We start from the raw sequence: 21,291 nt of genomic DNA on the forward strand, positions 1-21,291 counted from the left end.
ATAAAACTGACAAAGTGCTGTATATTCCCTGAATGCAATTTTCCTAAGAATGCATGATTAGCATTTCTGTTCTGAGGACAGTTGGGTCCTGGCTGCCCAGAGTTATGTAGCCTTTGTGTACTGTTGGGATGGCCGTCTTGCCAACACTTGATCTGGAATGCTCTCTGTGCATGGAAGTCAGCCCTCTCGGGTAAAGGCTTAGTTCCCTGTCCTGCCAGCTGCATTGTGCAGTGTTAAACAGTGCTTTTTAAACCAAAGAGTTACCCTCATTCTTCAGCCATTTTCAGCCTTTCAGCTTATCAGATTTACCATAAAAAATATTGCTGTCAATCAATGTTTATTGACAGGAGAAGATGACCATAATATGTTTCAAAAAGCAAACTGTAAAACCGTTTATAATGAACCCTTTCCCTGGATGAAGCCATTTTTTTTTTTAAATTCTTCCAAAAGTGTTCTGTGTATACAAACATATCTACTACTGTACTTCGCTTTTTTCACTTAGCGTATCTTAGAGATTCTTCCCTGTCAGTGGCTGTAAGTAGATCTTACCTCATTTTTTAAAAAAGCCTTCATAGTCTTCCACTGTATCTTCCTCAGCTGTGTAGCCGAACCAGTTGTTTCAGCTTTTTCTGTCACGTTAAATACTGTAGTTAACATTCTTCTACACTCAGCCTTGTGCCTGTATGTAACAGTACTATTCGACTTCCTCTAAGTAGATAGCTGGGTCAAAGCGTATGGACAGTGAAACTCTGGGTTAACTGTTGGCTAGTTATCTTCTAGAGGCCACACCAGCAGTACACACAATGACCCAAATCCTTGCAGACTTTATATATTAAACATCTTCATCTTAATCTGACCAGTGAAAAATTGTTTTCCTCTGCATATCTTTACTTTGGGTGACATTGAGTGTATTTCCCTATCTTTTGATCAGGTACATCTGTTGTCCTGTGACCCAATTTGTTTTTCTGTTTAATGAACCCTTTTCTCCAGAGCTCCCCATTTGCCCATTTTTCTACCTAAGCTGCCTTTTTCATATTGATTTATACGGTCTTTTTATATTTTAAAATTTGGCCTTTTGTCATTTGTTTCAGAAACATTTAGTCTTAGGTCTGACACATCTAAGTTTGACTTTGTGCATTTTATGCAGTCAAGCTTACGAATTCCAGTGTCTACATAATTTGTATTTTTCAGCCAACTTTTCAGGAGTGAAAAGAAAAAGAGGAAAGAGGAAATGTCTCTCAACAGGCAATCATGTACAGGTAATTTGACTTCATTTTATTACAGCTTTAATTTTCTCCATACAGTCTTTTTTTTAAACCATTCTGAATTTTCGGTGACACAATGATAGATGATAAGATGAATATGAAAGAGAAGTTGGATGTGTCTTGGGTGTCCAAGCACATAACCTCCAGGAGGTGACCATCCCGTGGCTCCTGTACATGCCCTGGTACCAAATCAGTGAGAGGATCTGAGCCCACGTGGTATTTATCGTCCAAAAACAGGCTCAGGTACAGTGGAACATCCTTACCTAGCCAAGTATTTCCCATCTACAGGATCCATAGTTGCCCTAGTACGTGACTCATAATTTTCTGGATTCCTGTTATGTGTAAAGCATATGAAAATGTTTTGGGGATTTCACTAGTTCATATAAGCTAAATTAATATGAGCCAGCAGCCTTTGCCTCTCACCCTTTATACAAGAGGGGCTTGTTCCATCTCTTAAGGTTTTGTTAAGACGACACAAAAATACATTTGATGTTTATGCCTACAGACATGACTTTCAACATAGGCATATCACTGAATTTGACAAAATTTTTCATTTTATGCAATACAGTAAGTCCCCTACATATGAACCTTCAAGTTGCAACCTTTCAGAGATGCGAACGTGTGTTGGCACGTCCAGGCACATAGGTTGGTTTGCTTGCCCGGCGCACAGTCGCCTGTGTGCGCCCCCTACAGGCGGTGGTTCGTTGTGCGCCTTACAGCCCTGCAGAGACTGCAGTAGCGCAGTATCTTTATTTCAAGCACAGGACCCGAACACAGAACGGCTCACGAAGGCCGCCGCAGCCGTTCAGAACGCAGTCCCGTGCTGCCCCGTCACCTGTGATGAGAGAAAGAGAGCTCCTATCCAGACAACACTGGATCGCTTCTTCAAGAGGGTAGATAGAATTGAATCCGGCAAGGAACCAGAACCTGTGCCATCAGCCTCAGGCGTGAGTGAAGCTGCAGCTTGCCGTCCGTCTCCTGCTGCTGCCGACCCTTCAGCTCTAGACCATCTCCCACCTCCCCTCCCTCCTCCCGTCACTAGCTCTTCCTGCCTTTCACTCAGAGCCGGCTGTTATACTGTACCACTGTACTTTCCAAGGTCCTGTACTGTAACCCTAAAGGTGTTTTCTGGTGTGTTATGTATTATTTTTGTGAAAAGCACTATACACCCATTATAGTACTGCATAGCTGATTGTGTTAGTTGGGCACCTGGGCTAACTGTTGGAATCACAAACAAACTGGACTTAGGAACGCGCTCTCGGACTGGAACTTGTTCATATGTAGAGGACTTACTGTATTAAATGTCAACAGTAAAAAATCAGTGTAAGGTAATCTTGATTCTTCTCTCCTAGCCACCTCAGAGAATGGCACTGAAGAAGGAAAAGGGCGGCAGACACACAGGTTCGCTCTAAGTTTTGTCAGTAACAAATATGACTCACCGTACTTATTACCATGGATTTTAGAGTTGGTATCCCACTTTATTCTTCTGGACTTGTGGTAGTGAACTGTGAGAGTAGAAATCTTCTGTCATGACTATCCACTCCATCAAAATCTCAACAGATCAAGGTCACAGGGTGGGATGGTCCACTGCTCTTCAGTATTAGGAAAGGATACAGTTCTTGATCTCCTGGAGAAGGGAAAGGCTGCCCACTCCAGTGTCCAGTTAAGGAAATAGATGTTACATAATGATAAACAGTCAATTGTGACAGAAAAAAAATGAGGGAGACTGTTATCTCAAAAATTTGAAGCTAAAATTTTAGAAAATTCTATTTACATCGTTATTCTAAGCAGAGAAGTTGTTTTCCCTTTTTATAACATTTCATTGTTTCAGCTTGGAACAAAAAAGAGGTATGGTGAAATTAATAGAAAAGATAAAGGCGCTGTGCTTAGGCAGTCAGTCGTGTCTGTCTCTTTGTAACCCCATGGACTGTAGCCCTCCAGGCTCCTCTGTCCATGGGATTCTCCAGGCGAGAATACTGGAGTGAGTTGCCATGCCCTTCTGCAGGGGATTTTCCCAACCCAGGGATCGAACCCAGGTCTCTCACATTGCAGGCGGATTCTTTACCAGTTGAGCTACCAGGGAAGCCCAAAAGTGCTGTGTGTGTATTATCTAATAATGCTCATCCACCATTAGGGAAAGCCTGAAGAAGTGAGTGTATGTAGGATGGCTGCCCTGAGACGTACCATGTCCTTCTAAAATTCTTTTCTTATTCTTAGATGCAATTGTGAAAGCTGCTTTTCTCAAGAAATGTAAAGAAGCAGGGCTTCTTGACGCTTTATTTGAAGAAATATTAGACAAACTTCATTTGATTCAGGAAAGACTCATGGATGAGACCACTGCAGAATCAGGTACTGAAATAACAAAATTTCTACATGTAGAGATGTCTCACAGACCTACATCGTGAACAAAACAAACACCACCCTAAAGTACACATTTTCTTTCTATGCTGTTTTTCTTTTCCTTCTTTGTCTCATTCTTTAATAAAGTTTATTGATCCAGATCTCTCTCTATAAGTCAACAGGATATAAGTAATTCACAAACTCATTAATGTAGTAAAAGAAAAAAATAATAGCCTGATGCCCTGGAAGTTTTAATGTTTTTTTCCCAGAGGTTCATAATTGAGTGACCAGCAAGAGCTCAGAACTAGATTCACTCACACACCTGCCCCCGCCCCCCAACTGAGCATGTTTACTACTAAGATCTGAGAATGGCATTCATTAACTTAGTTTTGATTTGACTCAGATTCTGTTCATTAAAAAGCTAGTTGCCTTTTTTTTTAAACTATAAAACATAGAAGAAAGAAATTTTAACATTTTTGTTGATTTTTGTTTAAAAAGATGCCTTTCAGAAACAGCTCTTTTGGCAGCTTGAGTTCCATCTGTATACGCAGGTATATAGTCACGTACCCTTCTTATAAGCTGTGTTAGGAGTTTAAAAGCTTTATTATAAATAAAGCTGAAACTTAAATAACAGGTTTGTACTTTACAGGCCCACTTATACCTGGAATTTTTTCAGTAAATACTACACAATAAAATACTACCCAGTCTGTGGATGCAAAACCACGGATCGAGGAACCGCATATTTGGGGGGCTGGCTATAAAGTTTAGCCTGGATTTTTGACGGCACAGGAGGTCAGCAGCATAGCTGTCTTAAAAGGAAAAGCCTGACAGTCTGTATTTTATGAAACAATGTAAAATATATGATTATTTGAAAGGGATTTTTTTTCTATTGGACAAAACCAAAAAGTGAAGTTCTAAGCAAACATTTGCCAAAGATCACTCATTACATTCTTTTGTTTGTTTATTCTTGTCTCTGGATCAAGCACATGTGAACTTGAGCATGCCCCTCAGGACCACCTGAGGGGCTTGTTAATACAGTGGCCCCTTTGCGGGAGGGGCCAGGGACCTTTTTGATCCAGTAAAGATGCTAGGAAGTTACATTTCCAGCAAGTTCCCTGGGGAGGCTGGTGCTACTGCAGGCTACAGGGGTGCCCGCTGTGTGTGGCTCCTTATTAGGGGTTAGACTTTGTGAGGTGTTTCTGCCTATATAAAACCGAAAATGTTTTTCTCCCTCTAGACTATGAAGAAATCGGGACTTCACTTTTTGACTGTAGATTGTTTGAAGACACGCTTGTAAACTTTCAAGCAGGTATGTGAGTTATGACTGAGCAGCAAAGTCCATAAATACTTCCATATTGAAATGATAAACACTAGTCAGGTGGTGAAAGTCCTATTTTAGAAGAATGTTCAATTCAGTTTCATTCAATTAAAAAGCCCATTACAAACATGAGCCCTCACACCCAGAAGAACGAACACAGATATACATAGAGACACACGTGCACACAGAAATACTGCACATGATGGAAACAGCAGTTATCTGTAAGTGGCTGGATTATAGCAGCTTCTTTTGTCTTAGTGCTCACTGTATTTTCCACATTTAATACAGACAAATAATTTTCTAATCAGAAAAAAACTCATTTAAAAAAGTAGAAACAACAAAAAAATTGACTGCAAAATTGAAGTATTTGGGCACCATGTTTGAACATCAGCAGGAATGGGTGAGGCTGTGATAAAGCACGATGCCACTGTCTCCCTCTCACTTGGTGTGATGTGCATAAATTTCAATTCTGCCGACATTAATCTTCAGGTCTAATGGGGGAGAGGGAAAGTTGTCATTGATTCTAAAGTTCATCATCAAAAAAGAACTGCCAAGAAATTTTTGAAAAAGAAAACCTGCTGGAAACAGAGACATAATTTTTCTATAAAACATTGAGCAGTGGTCCTTTCACCACTGTTTCAGATGCCTTTGAAAGAGGCTAAGTTTCCACACTGATGGGTCTTACTGACTTCTCCACCAAGGCTGCCACACACGGCTGGCCAGGCTGTGCCCTGCACATCCCAGGCAGGAGCGGAGGGCACAGGGTTTGGGGCAAAGGGCTCCCCCTGAAGTTGAAAACAAACCGTGGCCTACACTCTGTTCTTTTCCGGAGATGTATTTGTCTTTCTGGCAAATGTATTAAGAAAATACTTTCCCTGTAAAGAAAATATTAGTTCATATTCTTCTCTCAGTATGCACAGGCCTTTCTCATTTTTGTTTTCATAATACACATTTCTGTTTGAATTTTGTGTTACATTTATAATCGGCAGGAAAATGTTGTTTTTAATTTACCAACAATAGTTTGTGTTTTGCTTTGTTTTTTACCAGTCTCTTGAGAGTGTCGGCATACTTCTAATGGGAGTACCTTTTTTTTTTTAAAGCACCCACTTTATTTTGTATTTTGACTTTCATGTGTGTGTATTTTTCTTTCATATAAAAGTGACATGTTTGGAACATGTCAGTACCTAGGTGAGTCAGTTGGGAATACATTACAGTATATTGTTTGTGGGGTGTGAGCACCAGGAAGAGACACTGTTAGAAGGAGACACTATTTGGAATTGCATGAGAACCAACGTAGAAGATTTAACTTCTGATACTCCCAAGTGATAACTCGTGCTTAATTCAGCCCTTCCAATGTTCCAGAAAGTTAACTACAGATATACAGATACTCTAAGAAAAGATTATGTATGTATATATTTTAATATTCTTCCATTTTCAGGTGTTTTAAAAATGACATTGCCGTTGAGTAATATTATAAATTCATAAAGCCTAACTAAAGTAGCTTCTAAGTTGCCACAATAAAAGCACTCTTATTTCTAAATAAAGCCAGAAGCTTTTATGTAACATTAAAACTAGGATGCGTTTGTCTGAAAGATTTGCCTTACCCTTGGTAGCCTAACCACATCCTCTCCCAATAAATGGATAATGTGCAGCATGAAGGTTATACAGTCGCTGCTTTCAAGTCCTCAAAGATACACAGAAGCTACCTTTTCTAACTGTATACAAAATTTTAAAGATTTATGGACCCACCTTAAGTGTGATACATACTAGAATTCGATCCTGAACTAGAAGAGGAAGCAAAGGCATGAAAGCTCACAAGACCCTGGATCCTTTTCATTTGGGGCACAGTGCTGTGTCCTAAGCACTTTCTAAAGAAGCTAGAAATAGTACATTATGTACAGAACTACTGAATAACCTGAAATAACTTCCTTCTAACAGCAGTAGAGAATCAAATTCATGAATCTGAAGAGAGGCGACGGCAGCTGAAGGAAGAGATTGAGCTACTTCAGGACTTAAAACAAAGCTTGTGCTCTGGGCTTCAGTCAAGTTCCACTTCAGATTCCTCTCTGTCTTCCTAAGAAGGACCATTTCCTGAGCCAGGAATCGAGCAGTCGCAAGCAGCGTGAAAGCTGGAGACCGGCCTGCGAAAGCCACACACCTTCAGCACCAGGCCCCTGGGGTGCTCTGCTCCTTGCCCACTCTCACCTGTTCTTGCTGATGGGCATCTGATGCCTGGTTACTGCCTCCCCTCCCGTCATCTCACTTCTACCTCTCTCCCACTAGTAAAGTATTCCTCAGAGTCTACTTGAGTAAATTAGACCATGCTTCCCATGGCTCTTAAAAATCCTTTAGTGGCCTCTTCCCCTCCCCCACTCCAGTGAGCTAAGTGGACGCCAGGTGCTCCCGCCCCAGGGCCTTTGCACATTCTGCTGTGTGGTCTTCACCGAGATCGTCCTTCCTCCTCACAGCGTAAGCCACTGTGTTGCACATCAAACCACTGGAGTATAAGCAGCCTGTGGGCAGAAACTCCCTCTCCTGTGTTTTTCTCCCTGTCACGTTTCTAGCAGCTAGCATGCTCAGTAAACGTTAAATGCATAAACTGTTTTTATCTTTTGAGACTAGTTCCAGCCCATAATGCCTCTTTGATATAATAAATTTTAGTATTATACATTACCAAACCTCTCTGCTTTTGAAATTTCTATTCATCCAGTCACCACATGGGTACAGTATCGTCAAAATAAACATTTAAAACTGGCCCCTTTGGAGGTTTTTCTCAACCTAACAATATACAGTTCAGATGTTAGGTCCTATTCATGTCTGACCTCTGAAAACTTCACTTTCATGTTTCTACCTTTTTACCACACTATCTGATCCACAGTAGTGCTACATTTCAGCATGAGTTTGATCTGAGTCCCCAACACAGTATCTGGCACATAATACACTCAAAAATTATCTGTTGAAGAATATGGTGTAAATGAAGAACATGTCCATCCCTGCTGTAATGGCAACCCCAGCCCAAGTCACTAATAACTGGGGGCAAAATCTCTGGTTTTCAAATTTGGCTACACATCAGAATCATCTGAGGACAAACTACAGAAGCCAAAAAAATCACCTCATCTCACAGGCATACCAAAGTTACAACTTGCTTCCCAGGTGGTACAGTGGTAAAGAATCTGCCTGCCAGTGCTGGAGAAACAAGAGATGTGGGTTCGATCCCTGGATTGGGAAGAACCCCTGGAGAAGGAAATGGCAATCTACTCCACTATTCTTGCCTGGGAAATTCCATGGACAGAGGGATCCTGGAGGGTACAGTCCATGGGTTCACAAAGAATGGGACATGACTGAGCATGTGTGCCCATGCACACAACACACACAGAAGTACTATGGATCAAAGGGACGGAACACATGAACACACACACACACACACACACACAACCCTACTGTGGATCAAAGAGACTGAACACATGAACACACACACACACACACAACCCTACTGTGGATCAAAGAGACTGAACACATGAACACACACACACACACAACCCTACTGTGGATCAAAGAGACTGAACACATGCACGCACACACACACAACTCTACTGTGGATCAAAGAGACTGAACACATGCACACACACACACACACACAACCCTACTGGGGATCAAAGAGACCGACGGAGGGAACACACACACACACAGCCCTACTGGGGATCAAAGAGACCAAAGGTACCTCACAGTCTTTTCTACAACTAAAGATAAAAAGAAAGAAGCATAACCAGACGTGTTGTGGTGCAAAAGCACAATATAGTCAAGACCCATACTTGGGGGTGAGTGACCCACAGATAGAATTAAAACTGCAGAGAGGTTCTCCCCAAGGAACAATGGGTCTGAGCCTCACATCAGCGTCCCCAAACCAAAGGGTCTTGTGCCAGGAAGAATGGCCTCCAGAACATTTGGCTTTGAAGGTCAGTGGGGCTTACCTCTGGGAGTCCCAGAGGGCAGGAGGAAATAGAGACTTCACTCTTAAAGGGTGCACACAGAAACGCATGCTCCAGGGCACAAGCATTAATTTGAAAAGAGCCTGGGACAGACCTACCTGCTGATCATGGAGCGGCTCCCCGAGAGCTGGGAGGCACCTGGAGCTCACCTGGGAACATAGAGACCGCCCGTTTCTGGGAGCTCACTCTACCACGTGGACACCGGTGGTAGACCAGTGGCAAACACTATTCTGGAATCCTCCCTCTAGCTTTAGCCTCAGGATGAACTGTGTCCCTGCTCATTAGCCTATAAGTACCAGTACTGGGAGACCTTGGGCTTCCCAGGTGTCGTAGTGGTGAAGAATCCACCTGCCAATGCAGGAGATGTGGGTTCAATCCCTGGGTTGAGAGGATCCCCTGGAGGAGGGCATGGCAACCCACACCAGTATTCTTGCCTGGAGAATTCCATGGACAGAAGAGCCTGGCAGGCTACAAGTCCATGGAGTTGCAAGAGTTGGACACAACTTAGTGACTAAACAGCAGCAGCAGCTGGTATACCTCAGGCAGAACAACTGGGGTGGGGACAGAGCCCCACACACCAGCAGACCTGCCGCCTTAAGACCCCCGAGCCCAGAGCCACCCCTGGACACAGCCCTGCCCGCCAGAGGGCCAGGCCCCAGTGCAGAGACAGTAGACCTGACTGTCCTGGGACCCGGCTCTGTCCACCAGTGGGCAGACATCAGCCCCAGACTCTCTGGAGCCCCAGTCCACTCACCAGTGAGCCTGCTCCAGCCTGGGGACCAGCCTCACCCGCCTCAGGACAACCACAGCCCGCCCCCAGGCAGGCCAGTACCAGTCCCAGGACCAGCTGGGCCCAAGCGCAGCCCACCAGGAGATAAACCCAATTTCAAGACACCCTTGACCCAGGACTTCCAAGGTGGTCCAGTGGCTAAGACTCCGCACTCCCAATACAGGGGGCCTGGATTCAATCCCTGGTCAGAGAAGTAGAGTCTGCATGGTGCAATTAAGAGTTCGCATGCCACAACTAAGATCCTTCATGCCGCAACTAAGATCCAGCACAGCTTAAAAAAAAAAAAAATACCCCAGACCCTGTAGCCAGCTGTATGAGAAATTGACCATACCCACCAGGGGTATGACACCAGTTCTGGGACCCCAGGGCCCTGAAGCGAGACCCCAGGACCTGGCTTCAGCCACCAGGGGGCAGGAACCAGCTCCAGAATCTCCTGGACCCAATTCCTGGTTCCAATGAGCCAGCACCAGCCCCTGGGCAAGCCTCGCAGGATTTCACAGCCTAGTGATCCACCTGCCAACCAGTGGTCAGCTGCCTCTGTACAAAGCAGGGCCTGGCAACCCATCAGACCAAGAGGCCAGCCACACCTTCCAAACTGCCCACAGCGGTCAGCCTGCCACAGCAGAAAGATCCACACAGTCCACAGAGACGGGCACCCCTAGAGCATACAGCTCTGGTGAAGAGGGAGGGGTGCACTGCTGGGACACAGAAGACACCTCCTACTAAAGGCCACTTCTCCAAAGTCAGGAAACATTACCAACCTCCCCAACACACAGAAATAAACACAGTAAGTTAAATAAAATGAGGTGACAGAGAAACACTTCATCCCAGATGAAAGATACAATCCTAGAGCTAAGCAGAGGCAGAGTTCCAAGTCATGATCATAAGGATGACTTACACTTGAAGTTGCTCAGTCGTGTCCGACTCTTTGCAACCCCATAGACTGTAGCCTACCGTGCTCCTCCGTCCATGGGAGTTTTCCAGGTGAGAGTACTGGAGTGGGTTGCCATTTCCTTCTCCAGAGGATCTTCCCGACCCAGGGATGGAACCTGAATCTCCCACACTGGAGGCAGACGCTTTACCGTCTGAGCCACCAGGGAAGTCATAAAGATGACTAAACAACTGAGAATAAGAATGAATGAACAGAGTGAGAAATTAGAAGTTCTAAAAAAAGAGTTAGAAAACAAAGAACCACCAAACAGGTGAAGAATACAATAACTGAAATGAAAAACACACTAGAAGGAATCAAGGGCAGACTAAAATGATACAGATGGACAGGTCCATGAGCTGGAAGATGGAGTGGTGGGGATCACTGATGCTGAACAGAAAAGAAGAAGAGAAAGAGGGCAGTTGAAGAGATCACTGAGACAGTAAAAATCACGCCAACATTCATATTATAGAGAATCCAGAAGGAGGAGAGAGGGAGGGCCTGAGGATACATCTGAAGACACAGAAGCTAAAGACTTACCTAACCTGGGAAAGAAAACAGTCACCCAAGTCCAGGAAGCAGAGTCCCAAACAGGATCAACCCAAAGAGGACCACACCAAGACATATTGTAATTACAATGGCAAAAACAAAATAAAGAGAGAATATTAAAAAGCAACAAGTTAAAAAAAAAAAAGCAACAAGTTACTTAGAAGGAAACTCCCATAAGGATATCAGCTGACTTTTCAGCAGAAACTCCGCAGACCAGAAGGGAGGAGCATGACAGTATTTAAAGTGATGAGAGGGGAAAAGCTACAACCAAGACGACTCCACCAGACATGGCTCTCATTCAGATCTGATGAAAATCAAAAGTTTCACAGACTAGCAAAAGCTAAAAATGTTCAGTGCCACCAAACCAACTTTACGACAAATGTTAGAGGAAACTTCACTGGAAAAGAAAAGGCCACACAACTAGAAACATGAAAATTATAAAAGGAAAAAACTCACTGGTAAAGGCAAACATACAGCAAAGACAGTAAATCATTCATGAACAAAGTTAGTAGGAAGGATAAAAGACAAAAAGTGAAAGCGTTAGTGCTTAGTTGCTCAGTCCTGTCTGACTCTTTGTAATCACATGGACTGTAGCCCGCCAAGCTCCTCTGTCCTTGGGATTCTCCAGGCAAGAATACTGGAGTGGGTTGCCATTCCCTTCTCCAGAAAAGACAGAAGTAAGAGTAAAATCATTTATGCCTACAAAAAGAAGTTAAGGGATAGACAAGACAAACAGATTTAAAATATATGTCACAAACAGTCATCATGAGGGAAGGAGCATATGATTGTAGTGCTATTAAAATGCATTTGAAATTAAGAGATCAACAATTTAAAATAATCACATATACATATACACAGACTGCTATACAAAAACCTCATGGTAACCAAAAACCAAAAAAGCTGTAACAGAGAAAGGAATGCAAACATAAAATAGTCATCAAATCACAAGGGAAAGAGAACAAAAGGAAAAAAAACCAAAAAGAAATATAAAAACAGTCTACAAACAGAACTACAAAACAATTAATGAATGGCAATAACTGCAGACATATCAATAATTACAAATGTAAATGGATTAAATGCTCTCATCAAAAGACAAAGACTCGCTGAATGGATACAAAAACATGCTTCCTACAAGAGAGTCACTTCAGATCTAAAGACACATGCAGACAAAGTTAAAAGAAGGAGAGGCATTCCATGCAAGTGGAAATCAAAAGAAAACAATACTGCACCAGACAAAATAGATTTTAAAACAAAGATTGTTAAAGAGATAAAGAAGGACATTACATAACAATCAAGGGATCAAAGAAGATATAACAATTGAAATATATAGATATCCAACATGGGACCACCTAAATTTATAAAGCAAATATTAACAGACAGAAAAGGAAAAATTGACAGCAACGCATTAATAGTAGAGAACTTTAACAGCCCAATTACATCAATGGACAGATTATCCAGACAGAAAATCTGTAAGGAAACACTGATCTTAAATGACACATTAACCATCTACAGAACAAAAAGACAACCTACTGAATGGAAGAAAATATTTGCAAATGATATGAGTGATAAAGGGTTAATATCCAAAATATGTAAATGGCTCATATAATCCAACATCAAAAAAAAAACCCCAACTTGATTAAAAAATAGAAGACCAAAAGGGACATTTCCTTACAAAGAACATAGAGATAGATGGCCAACAGGCACATGGAAAGATGCTCAACACTGCTAAATCCTCAGGGAAATGCAAAAAGTATCATGAGGTATCACCTCACACCTGTGGGGATGGCTATCCTCAAAAAGACCATAAATAGGGGAGTTCCCTGGTGATCCAGTGGTTAGGATTTGGCACTTTCACTGCCATGGCCTGGGTTCAATCCCCTGATATTCACAGCAGCATTATTTACAATAGCCACGATATGGAAGAAACCTAAGTGTCCATCAAAAGATGAATGGATGAAGAAGATGTGGGTGTGTGTGGGGGGCTGTGTGTGTGTGAACTAGTCAGCCATCAAAAAGAATGAAATTCTGACATTTTCAAACATGGATGGACTTGGAGGGTATTATGCTACGTGAAATAAGAGAAAAAGACAGATACTGTATGTTTTCACTTATATGTGGAACCTAAAAATTAAAACAAACTAGTGAATATAACAGAAAAGAAACAGACTCACAAGTACAGAGAACAAACTAGAGGTGACCAGTGGGGCGAGGGAAGGGGCTGGAGGCAACACAGGGTTAGGAGATTACGAGCTACAAACTATTACATTTATAATTAATAAGCTATTAGGATACACTGCACCACAATATAGCCAAGATTTTATAATAACTATAAATGGAGTATAAGCTATAAGAATGTTGAATCAATATGTTGTATACCTAAAACTAATATTACAAATCAACTGTACCTCAATAAAAAAGCCAAGACTCCATCTTAGACCTGCTGAAGAAAGATTTCCCCCGGTCTAGATGATGCTGTAACTTCAGCTTGCCTCCCTGATGTTACATCCTATAGCAAAGTTTATCTGAGTTAACAGTTCTCAAGTCATGACGTTTATTTCTAAAAAATCCTCTGGCCTCCACCTTCCTTTCAGATTTCACTGGTCATTCACAGTGGTAACTCAGCACAACAGAGCCACAAGAATTAGGCAGCCATCAGGTGGCAAATGTTGGACAAGTGAAAACAGAACCTGGGTTTGTACTTATGCAGAGTCACTTACTGCTGAAAAAATTATTTAATCTGAGCCTAATTCTGCCTACTTTATGGTACAAAAATGTGGGCATTAAAAAAGAAAACACAGGGGCCTTCTCTGGTAGTACAGCGGATAAGAATCTGCCTGCCTGCCAGTTCAGGGGACACAGGTTCGATCCCTGGCCAGGGAAGGTTCCACACACCGGACTAAGCCAGTGTGTTGCAACTACTGAGCCCGCACGCCTGGAGTCCATGCTCTGTAACGAGACGCCACCGCGATGAGAAGTCCTTGCAACTGCAACCAAGAATAACAGCTCCCACTCGCCGCAACTAGAGAAAGCCCACGAACAGCAACGAAGACTCGGCACAGCCAGAAAACAAAAACAAAATATTTGTGAAGCACAGGGCACAGTGCCTGGCATCGTGGGAAATAACTGTTTTCATCCACATCACACACACACACACACCACACGTGTCCACACGCCCTCCCCTTGCCAACACTGCTGCCTGAGGAGCCCTGGGTTATTTTCTCCACTCTGACCAAACAAGCTTGCTCACAGTAAAGTTATGGGAGGCGTGTTAGCTCCCACCTCTAAGCCGTTGCTTGGGCCACTCACCTGTTTTGGAAATGAGCTAAAAGGACACTTTGTGTGTCCCCCCCGCTGCAGAAACAGGGCCTTCAGAATGACTACTTCTCATACTAACCCAATTGGGTTTCTTCTCAATGTCTTACGAAAAGCTGTTTACAAATGTTACGGTGTTTACTCCTAAACCTCGCTCCTCTCTCTTAACAATTTTTACATTCCTTGAGGACAGGGACTATGTCTCACCCCTCATTTATTAGTCCTCCAAAGGATGCGGATATATTAATATTCTTCTGCTGTGATGGCTCAACTGTAGTGTCTTTCAGCAGGAATAAAACTAGAGTCTATTTTCTGGGGTTGGGGGATAGCTGAGAAACAGCAAGCTCATGGTGAAGTGAATGTGAAAGTCGCTCAGTTGTGTCCGACTCTTTGCGACCCCATGGACTGTAGCCCGACCAGGTTCCTCTGTCCACGGGGATTTTCCAGACAAGAATACTGGAGTGGGTTGCCATTTCCTTCTCCAAGGGATCTTCTGACCCAGGGATAGAACCTGGGTCTCCTGCACTGCAGGCAGACACTTTACCCTTTGAGCCACCAGGGAAATGTTCATGGTGGTACCTTTTAGCCTAATATCCAAGAATCAGAGTACTGCTTTTTTTTTTTTTTATTGCAAAATACACATTACCATATTAACCATGGTTAAGTTCAGTAGCATTAAGTCCATTCACATTGTTGGGTACCATCTGTGCACAGGACATTTTTTATCTTACAAAACGGAAACTCTGAACCTATTACATAAAAACCCCTTGGACCCTTTCCCCCAGCCCCTGGCAACAACCATCTACCTTGACTGCTCGAGGGATCTCATGTAAGTGGGATCATACAGGGCTTGTCATTTTGTGACTGGCTTATTTCACTGAGCGTAACACCCTCAAAGTTCATCCAAGTGGTAACATGTGTCAGGATTTCTTTCCTTTTTAAGGCTGCATGTTACTGATTTTTGAGAGGGAAAAGATAACTCTAGATGCCCATTTTAACAGATTGCTTTATTTATTAACATGTCATTCTAAACACTGCATAAATACAACTTGTATAACTAGAGTATCAAATGTTGTTCCAGTAAGAAGTTCAAGAGTACATTTTAGGGCTATTTTAAGAAATACGAATACTTCGGCTTTCATAATTATGTCAGATGAAGAAAACAACTCAGAATAGTTTTCGTCTCCTGCTGTGATTAACAAAACCAGGTAGAAAAATAAGAGAGCATATTTAAAAAAAAAAAACACATACACACAAGTACTTTCTGAAGGACTTTTTCCTGTTCTCTTCACTGAATACATACTCACACAAATAACTCAGTAATCTGAGAAGTGGTTCTTCACCTATTAGGAACTCAGCAAATATTTGTTGAATGAATGAACTATCTACGGAAATGGATATACTACATTAATTTGTGCTTTTGTTAAAGTATTTTTTTTTCAAGTAAGAGCAATAGTAAACACACTGAAGTTCTTGTTTTGCCCGGATCATAAGCCTATGACAGTGATTGTTACAAATACTACCCATCATAGCTAATAAATTAATGTACATTTCTCAACCTAGTAAGAAAATTCTATCATACTGCAGTAATAATCCTAATGTAGTAACTCACTAGGCTCCAATCGCTTGCAACACGGTCAAGAAAAGGGGGCTGGGATTTCTGGGCTTGTGTTCATTGCCCCCATCAATGAATTTCCATCTTTGGGCCCTTCCCGGCCAACACACACAAAGAAACTTTGCTAAAAACAGTAGCTGCAGCATCTCTCCACCCTCTTGTTCCTTTGAGTCTGAAAATGTATCTAGTCTCAATTCAGATGGGAGACCTTCCAAACAGGAAACAGTTCACCAAGGGAGCTTCCACAGAGAGAAATGAGTCTGCTGGCCAGAGAGAAGAACAAAGCCTTGTTCTCAAAGCAAGCTCAACAGACACACATGAAGCAAGCTTAAAAGACACACATTGAACACTCTTACTCCCAAAGCCCCATTTCATAACCAGACCACCCACCCTATAATTTAGATCCTTCTTCAAAGTTAAGTTGTGCTAAATATTATACCTAACACAACCAAAAGGAAAGTCAAATGTGAAAGCTGGTGAAATTTCAAATAAGCAAAATGTATGATGGTATTTGGCACAGATAAAAACCAATAAAAACAAACTCTGTTAAGTCCTGTAAGAAACTTGGGTTTAAGAACTACTTATTTGAGTCAGACATAGCAAATCAGATGATTCAGCAACCATGATTTAGGAAGCAAGAGAATGCTGAACATATCACTATTATCCTCTTACATGATTAGCATTTATAGGGGAAAAGGTGGGAGCATTGAAATTTGGGTTCTCAAATTTAACCTTAATAAAACACTGTTAGATAGAAGTGGAGACTCTGATTTATAAAAAATTCACCTTCACCCAAGTGAAGTTTCTTCCATTATTAATTTTTCATAGATAGTTCTACATTACTACTCTTTAATGTACTTAAGTCTTAAGAGAAACCCTGACTAACCGAGAAATTCATCTTTGCATAATTATCATTTCAATAGGTTTATATTAAACTGAATATCATTTTGAAGTTAAAAAAAGTTATCAATGATGCAAAAACACAAACAAAACCTCAAACAATCTTAACTATCCCTTCAAAGTGAAGCTATAGACCTAGCAACTAACGCAGCTCTTCAGCCAAGTCCCAAGTCAGCACCTTTCCTTCTGGGGGGATGTGGGGGGCCCTCTAGGCCTCTCACAATTCGTGCACTATCCTAACTCCTGGGATCAAAAGGGCTGCTGATACTGAGTCAGGAGAGTTGCCACAAATGTCCGCTTTCCAACTTTAGAAGTTCCTCTAATCAAAAACAAACAAAAACAAAAAATCAACCAACCAGCAAAACTTTCACCCCTTTACAATGTCCCAGCCGAATGTTACGGTCACATTTAAAATACACACATCTGGAAATAGCTTAAAATGGGTTCAGGAAGAGCCGTGCACTCTTCACATATCCCTACACAGAGAACAGTATCCCCATGTGAGCAAGATATGTGATGGGTTTTTTTTTTTTTACCTGCAGAATTACATCCCCCATAGAGCAGAAACGACACGCCTTCACCAGCCCCAGAGCACTCACACAAAACCCAGCAGTCTTGGGCTTCAGTTCTTAAAGGCTCCACATTTACTGGCTTTAGCAATGAATTCCTTTAGCAGAGGGCCATCCATTTGCCAAAATGCTGCAGTCTGTGTGACTTCTGTCAAATGATTGATGCAAAACTTAAAGCAGAATTCTTCTAAATCCTGGACACACACAACAAAAATAAAAACAAGAAGAGGCCTTTTTTTAATTAACTTTGATTGAATTACTTCTCTCCAGATCCCTCACCCCAAAGCTCTCACCCTCCCCTAGAAGAGATCTGAGGCCAGAAACCTCAAACTAGGCAAACACGTGACCACAGGTACAAGGCAGAAAAAATACAAACTATTTTTTCATCACACAGTAAAAGCAATGGTTCCCTTACTCAGGTCTAACTCTTTAAAACACTCACACAGAGCTGTGGGATGTCGGGGGTGGGGGGCAGTTTCTTCACAATTATCACATAATCCAGTCACTCAAAAGACAAGGTTTCAAAAAGCTGAAAGCAACTTAAGTCCGTATCATATGTTTTACTACATTCAGGCATCAGAAAAAAGCATTAAGATGTGGGTCATTTGATTCAAGGGAAGAAAAGACTTTAAGAAACAGAAAAGTGATGAAGAGAAATGGTCAACCTAAAGTGACACATTAAAAATAAAAATTCTAGAAAACAATTTTTAAAAATTTTAAATAAACATTCCAAAGACCTTAAAATCACTTTCATGCTCTCCTATATAAAAATGTCTTCATTTTTAAACCACAAGGAGTAATCCAGTATAATTTCCACCACATTAATCTCTCAGATAGTCAATCAGAGGAGAATAGTCACCAGCTACCAACATTCACAGGCGAAGTCTCATACACAAGTGGCAAACCAACAGTTTAAGAACCTATTTTTGCCTGTGCTAAGACATGCTTTCATCCCCAGCAAAATGCTACTGTGACCTCTGTTCCTTCAAATGTTGGAACAAACATTTATTAAATCAGTTAGGTAACCTGGAATGTACACAAAGGTGAAGTCTAACAGCTCGGTTTCTATAACCTGGCCAGCAATGCTAAAGGTCAATATTCAGAGTTCTACCAGACCAGGATCCCGACAACAGTTAAACTGTAGGGTCTTGGCTTCATGCATCCCAGCTCCCACCAAATGAGAATATCAGGCGGCGGGGCAAGGGCCGCTTCGCACACAGAAATGCCCCTTTCAGACCCCTGCAAACAAATGCTTCCTTGTTCTAGGAGTCTCTCTGTCCCTTGCTGAAAGAAGCACCCCCTCCAGTCATATAACCAGGAAGACAGAAACCACATCTGAAGTCTCTCAGCCAGCTGCTGCCAGAGTTCTATTCCCAGATAATTGAAAATGCATTTAGATTGTTAGCACAGCCTCTGGATCCATGGCTTTGTTTCGTTTTGTTTTGTTTTAAAGTAAGAGATTCCTGGTGAGCTAAATGGACAGCTGAAAGCCCTACAACATAAAACATTCTCTCTCACATTGTTATTCAGGAAAAAGCACTACTCCTGGTATTATAACTCAATGGTTAGTAAACAGCTCTAGGGACTAAATTATAGTCCATAGAAAGATGAAAGTCACATATTAATTTATCAAAAATATGTAACTAGTTTATCTACATATAACTGAGGAAGAAGGACCCAGTCACAGCATAAAAAGTTCTTCAAACCATGTCATGTATCAGATACAGATCTTTAGGTATTTAAATTTTAATTATGTAATTTCAAATTCAAAGGCGAAATTAAATTCTGACACTGCAAAACCATACCACTTCTCAGCCTGGATGGGAGGGGAGTTTGGGGGAGAATGGATACATATATATGTATGATGGCTGAGTCCCTTCACTGTTCCCCTGAGACTATCACAACATTGCTTGTTAATCGGCTGTCTGTTGTTGCTGTTCAGTCACTAAGTTGTGTCCAACTCTCTGCAACCCCATAGACTGCAGCACGCTAGCTATTCTGTTCTTCATATCTCCTGGAGTTTGCTCAAATTCACATCCACTGAGTCGGTGATGCTATCTAACCATCTCATCCTATGCCACCTATGCCACCCACTTCTGCTATAACCCCATACAAAATAAAAGTGCAAAAAAAAAAAAAACCAAACACCTTGCCACTTCTGTATCTGCTAATTTGGAATTAAAGATCTTTGTAGTATAATGAAAAAGTGAGTTTATTCAGTTTATTAATTGTATAGATTACCTGGGGTATAAACTTTTAAGGACTTTTTAATATAGTACAGGTATACAAAGTGAAAAGTGTTAGTTGCTCAGTCATGTCTAACTCTTTGCAACCCCATGAACTGTAGCCCACCAGGCTCCTCTGTCCATGGAATTCTCCAGGCCAGAATACTGGAGTGGGTAGCCAATCCCTTCTCCAGGGGATCTTCCCGACCCAGGGATCAAACCTGGGTCTCCCACATTGCAGGCATTCTTTACCGTCTGAGTCACCAGGGAAGCCCCAGATATACAAATGGGGCTTCTAAATTGTCAGTTCACAACTCTATGAAAATAGTTTTATCAAATTGCTTTGTCTTCCCCTCCATTTAGTTTGGTGAGATTTCTCAGTGCAGTTGATCCTTGAACGACATGGGGGATCAACCCAAGTATAATTAACCCAAGTATAATTTATAGTTGGCCCTCCATATTTGCAGATTCAGCCAACCATGGATCTAACAGTACTGTAGTATTTACTATTGAAAAATATCCATGGATAAGTGGACAAGTGGACCCGTGCAGTTCAAACCCATGTTGATCAAGGGTCAACCGTATTCAACAGATGTTTAATAGTTTCAAACACTGAAAGGCCAACTAAAGAATACTGAAAGTAATCTAAATCTGAGTTGTCTAAATAACTAAACTGTGGTTAAGGCAGGTCTTCGGAAAAGGAAGCACTGAACACACTTGAAGAGAGGAATTAAAATCTGCATGTTCACTTCCATGAACCAGAGAGCTGCACAGTCAAGTAGATTCAATCAGCAACCTGAGCCCATGTGCTGCTGATGTTGGTATGTGAATTAGAAAAATGCCCTTCTGAGTATTCTTAAATAGCATAAGAACCTACATGATTTGTTCAGCTCAATATGCAAATGATCAGATCTTCAATTACCTAGGAAAAAAGTGCAACTCTTAACCCAGCTAATAAGTCAACTATAATAGGACTGCTGGACTTAAAAAAAAAAAATTCTAAGAAGGACGAGGAGTATTTGGCCAGGAGGTAAAAAAAGTTTCTAAGCGCCTTCTCAAGGCTATGAAATATGAAAGTGGGCATGGGTGTAAATTCAAGGGATCTCATAATATGGTATTCTTGGTGTTTCAGAAAGCAAAGTCCATGTTTATGACATTCTGTGGTGGAATTATTATAAAGTGATTCTGAAGCAGATCAAATAGCAGATTTGTTGTAATTAGGAAGGAAGATCAAAATACAATATTGCTATTCTACATTTATAAATTCATTCTCAATCTTTAAACATCTCATTATTCCAATCACTGTACACACTTTGAAAATAACTTGGTTTTTCTTTCCACAGGTTTTCTTTAGTAAAAAAAACAAAGATTGACAGTCTTAAAACCCAAATTTTAAAATGACGTTGCAGCTTTCAATGGAGTTCTTATCCAGTCTTAAAAGCCCAAGGTTAAAATACTTGAGTGCTAAGACATTTTGCAGAAGGACTACTC

At 41.5% G+C, this 21,291-nt stretch overlaps 2 protein-coding genes across 7 annotated transcripts in view; one reads left to right on the top strand and one right to left on the bottom strand.

The window, feature by feature from the left end:
- Nucleotides 1-7,596, top strand: part of LOC122447612 (PHD finger protein 11) — an 80,637-nt gene extending 73,041 nt beyond the window's left edge. For 2 of the 3 annotated variants that reach the window (XM_043478309.1, XM_043478307.1), the window contains 6 exons: nt 1,192-1,259; nt 2,030-2,212; nt 2,618-2,666; nt 3,483-3,614; nt 4,843-4,914; nt 6,862-7,596. In XM_043478309.1, the coding sequence (XP_043334244.1) occupies nt 1,192-1,259; nt 2,030-2,212; nt 2,618-2,666; nt 3,483-3,614; nt 4,843-4,914; nt 6,862-7,001 (644 nt within the window). In that variant the 3' untranslated portion in view covers nt 7,002-7,596. The remainder of the gene's footprint in view (nt 1-1,191; nt 1,260-2,029; nt 2,213-2,617; nt 2,667-3,482; nt 3,615-4,842; nt 4,915-6,861) is intronic. The other variant, XM_043478308.1, reaches the window with a different exon arrangement.
- Nucleotides 7,597-15,477: 7,881 nt separating this feature from the next.
- Nucleotides 15,478-21,291, bottom strand: part of RCBTB1 (RCC1 and BTB domain containing protein 1) — a 51,886-nt gene continuing 46,072 nt past the window's right edge. For 3 of the 4 annotated variants that reach the window (XM_043478318.1, XM_043478315.1, XM_043478316.1), the window contains exon 13: nt 15,478-17,769. In XM_043478318.1, the coding sequence (XP_043334253.1) occupies nt 17,629-17,769 (141 nt within the window). In that variant the 3' untranslated portion in view covers nt 15,478-17,628. The remainder of the gene's footprint in view (nt 17,770-21,291) is intronic. The other variant, XM_043478317.1, reaches the window with a different exon arrangement.

Source organism: Cervus canadensis, chromosome 9 (assembly GCF_019320065.1).
Source record: "Cervus canadensis isolate Bull #8, Minnesota chromosome 9, ASM1932006v1, whole genome shotgun sequence".
Taxonomy (NCBI): Eukaryota; Metazoa; Chordata; class Mammalia; order Artiodactyla; family Cervidae; genus Cervus; species Cervus canadensis.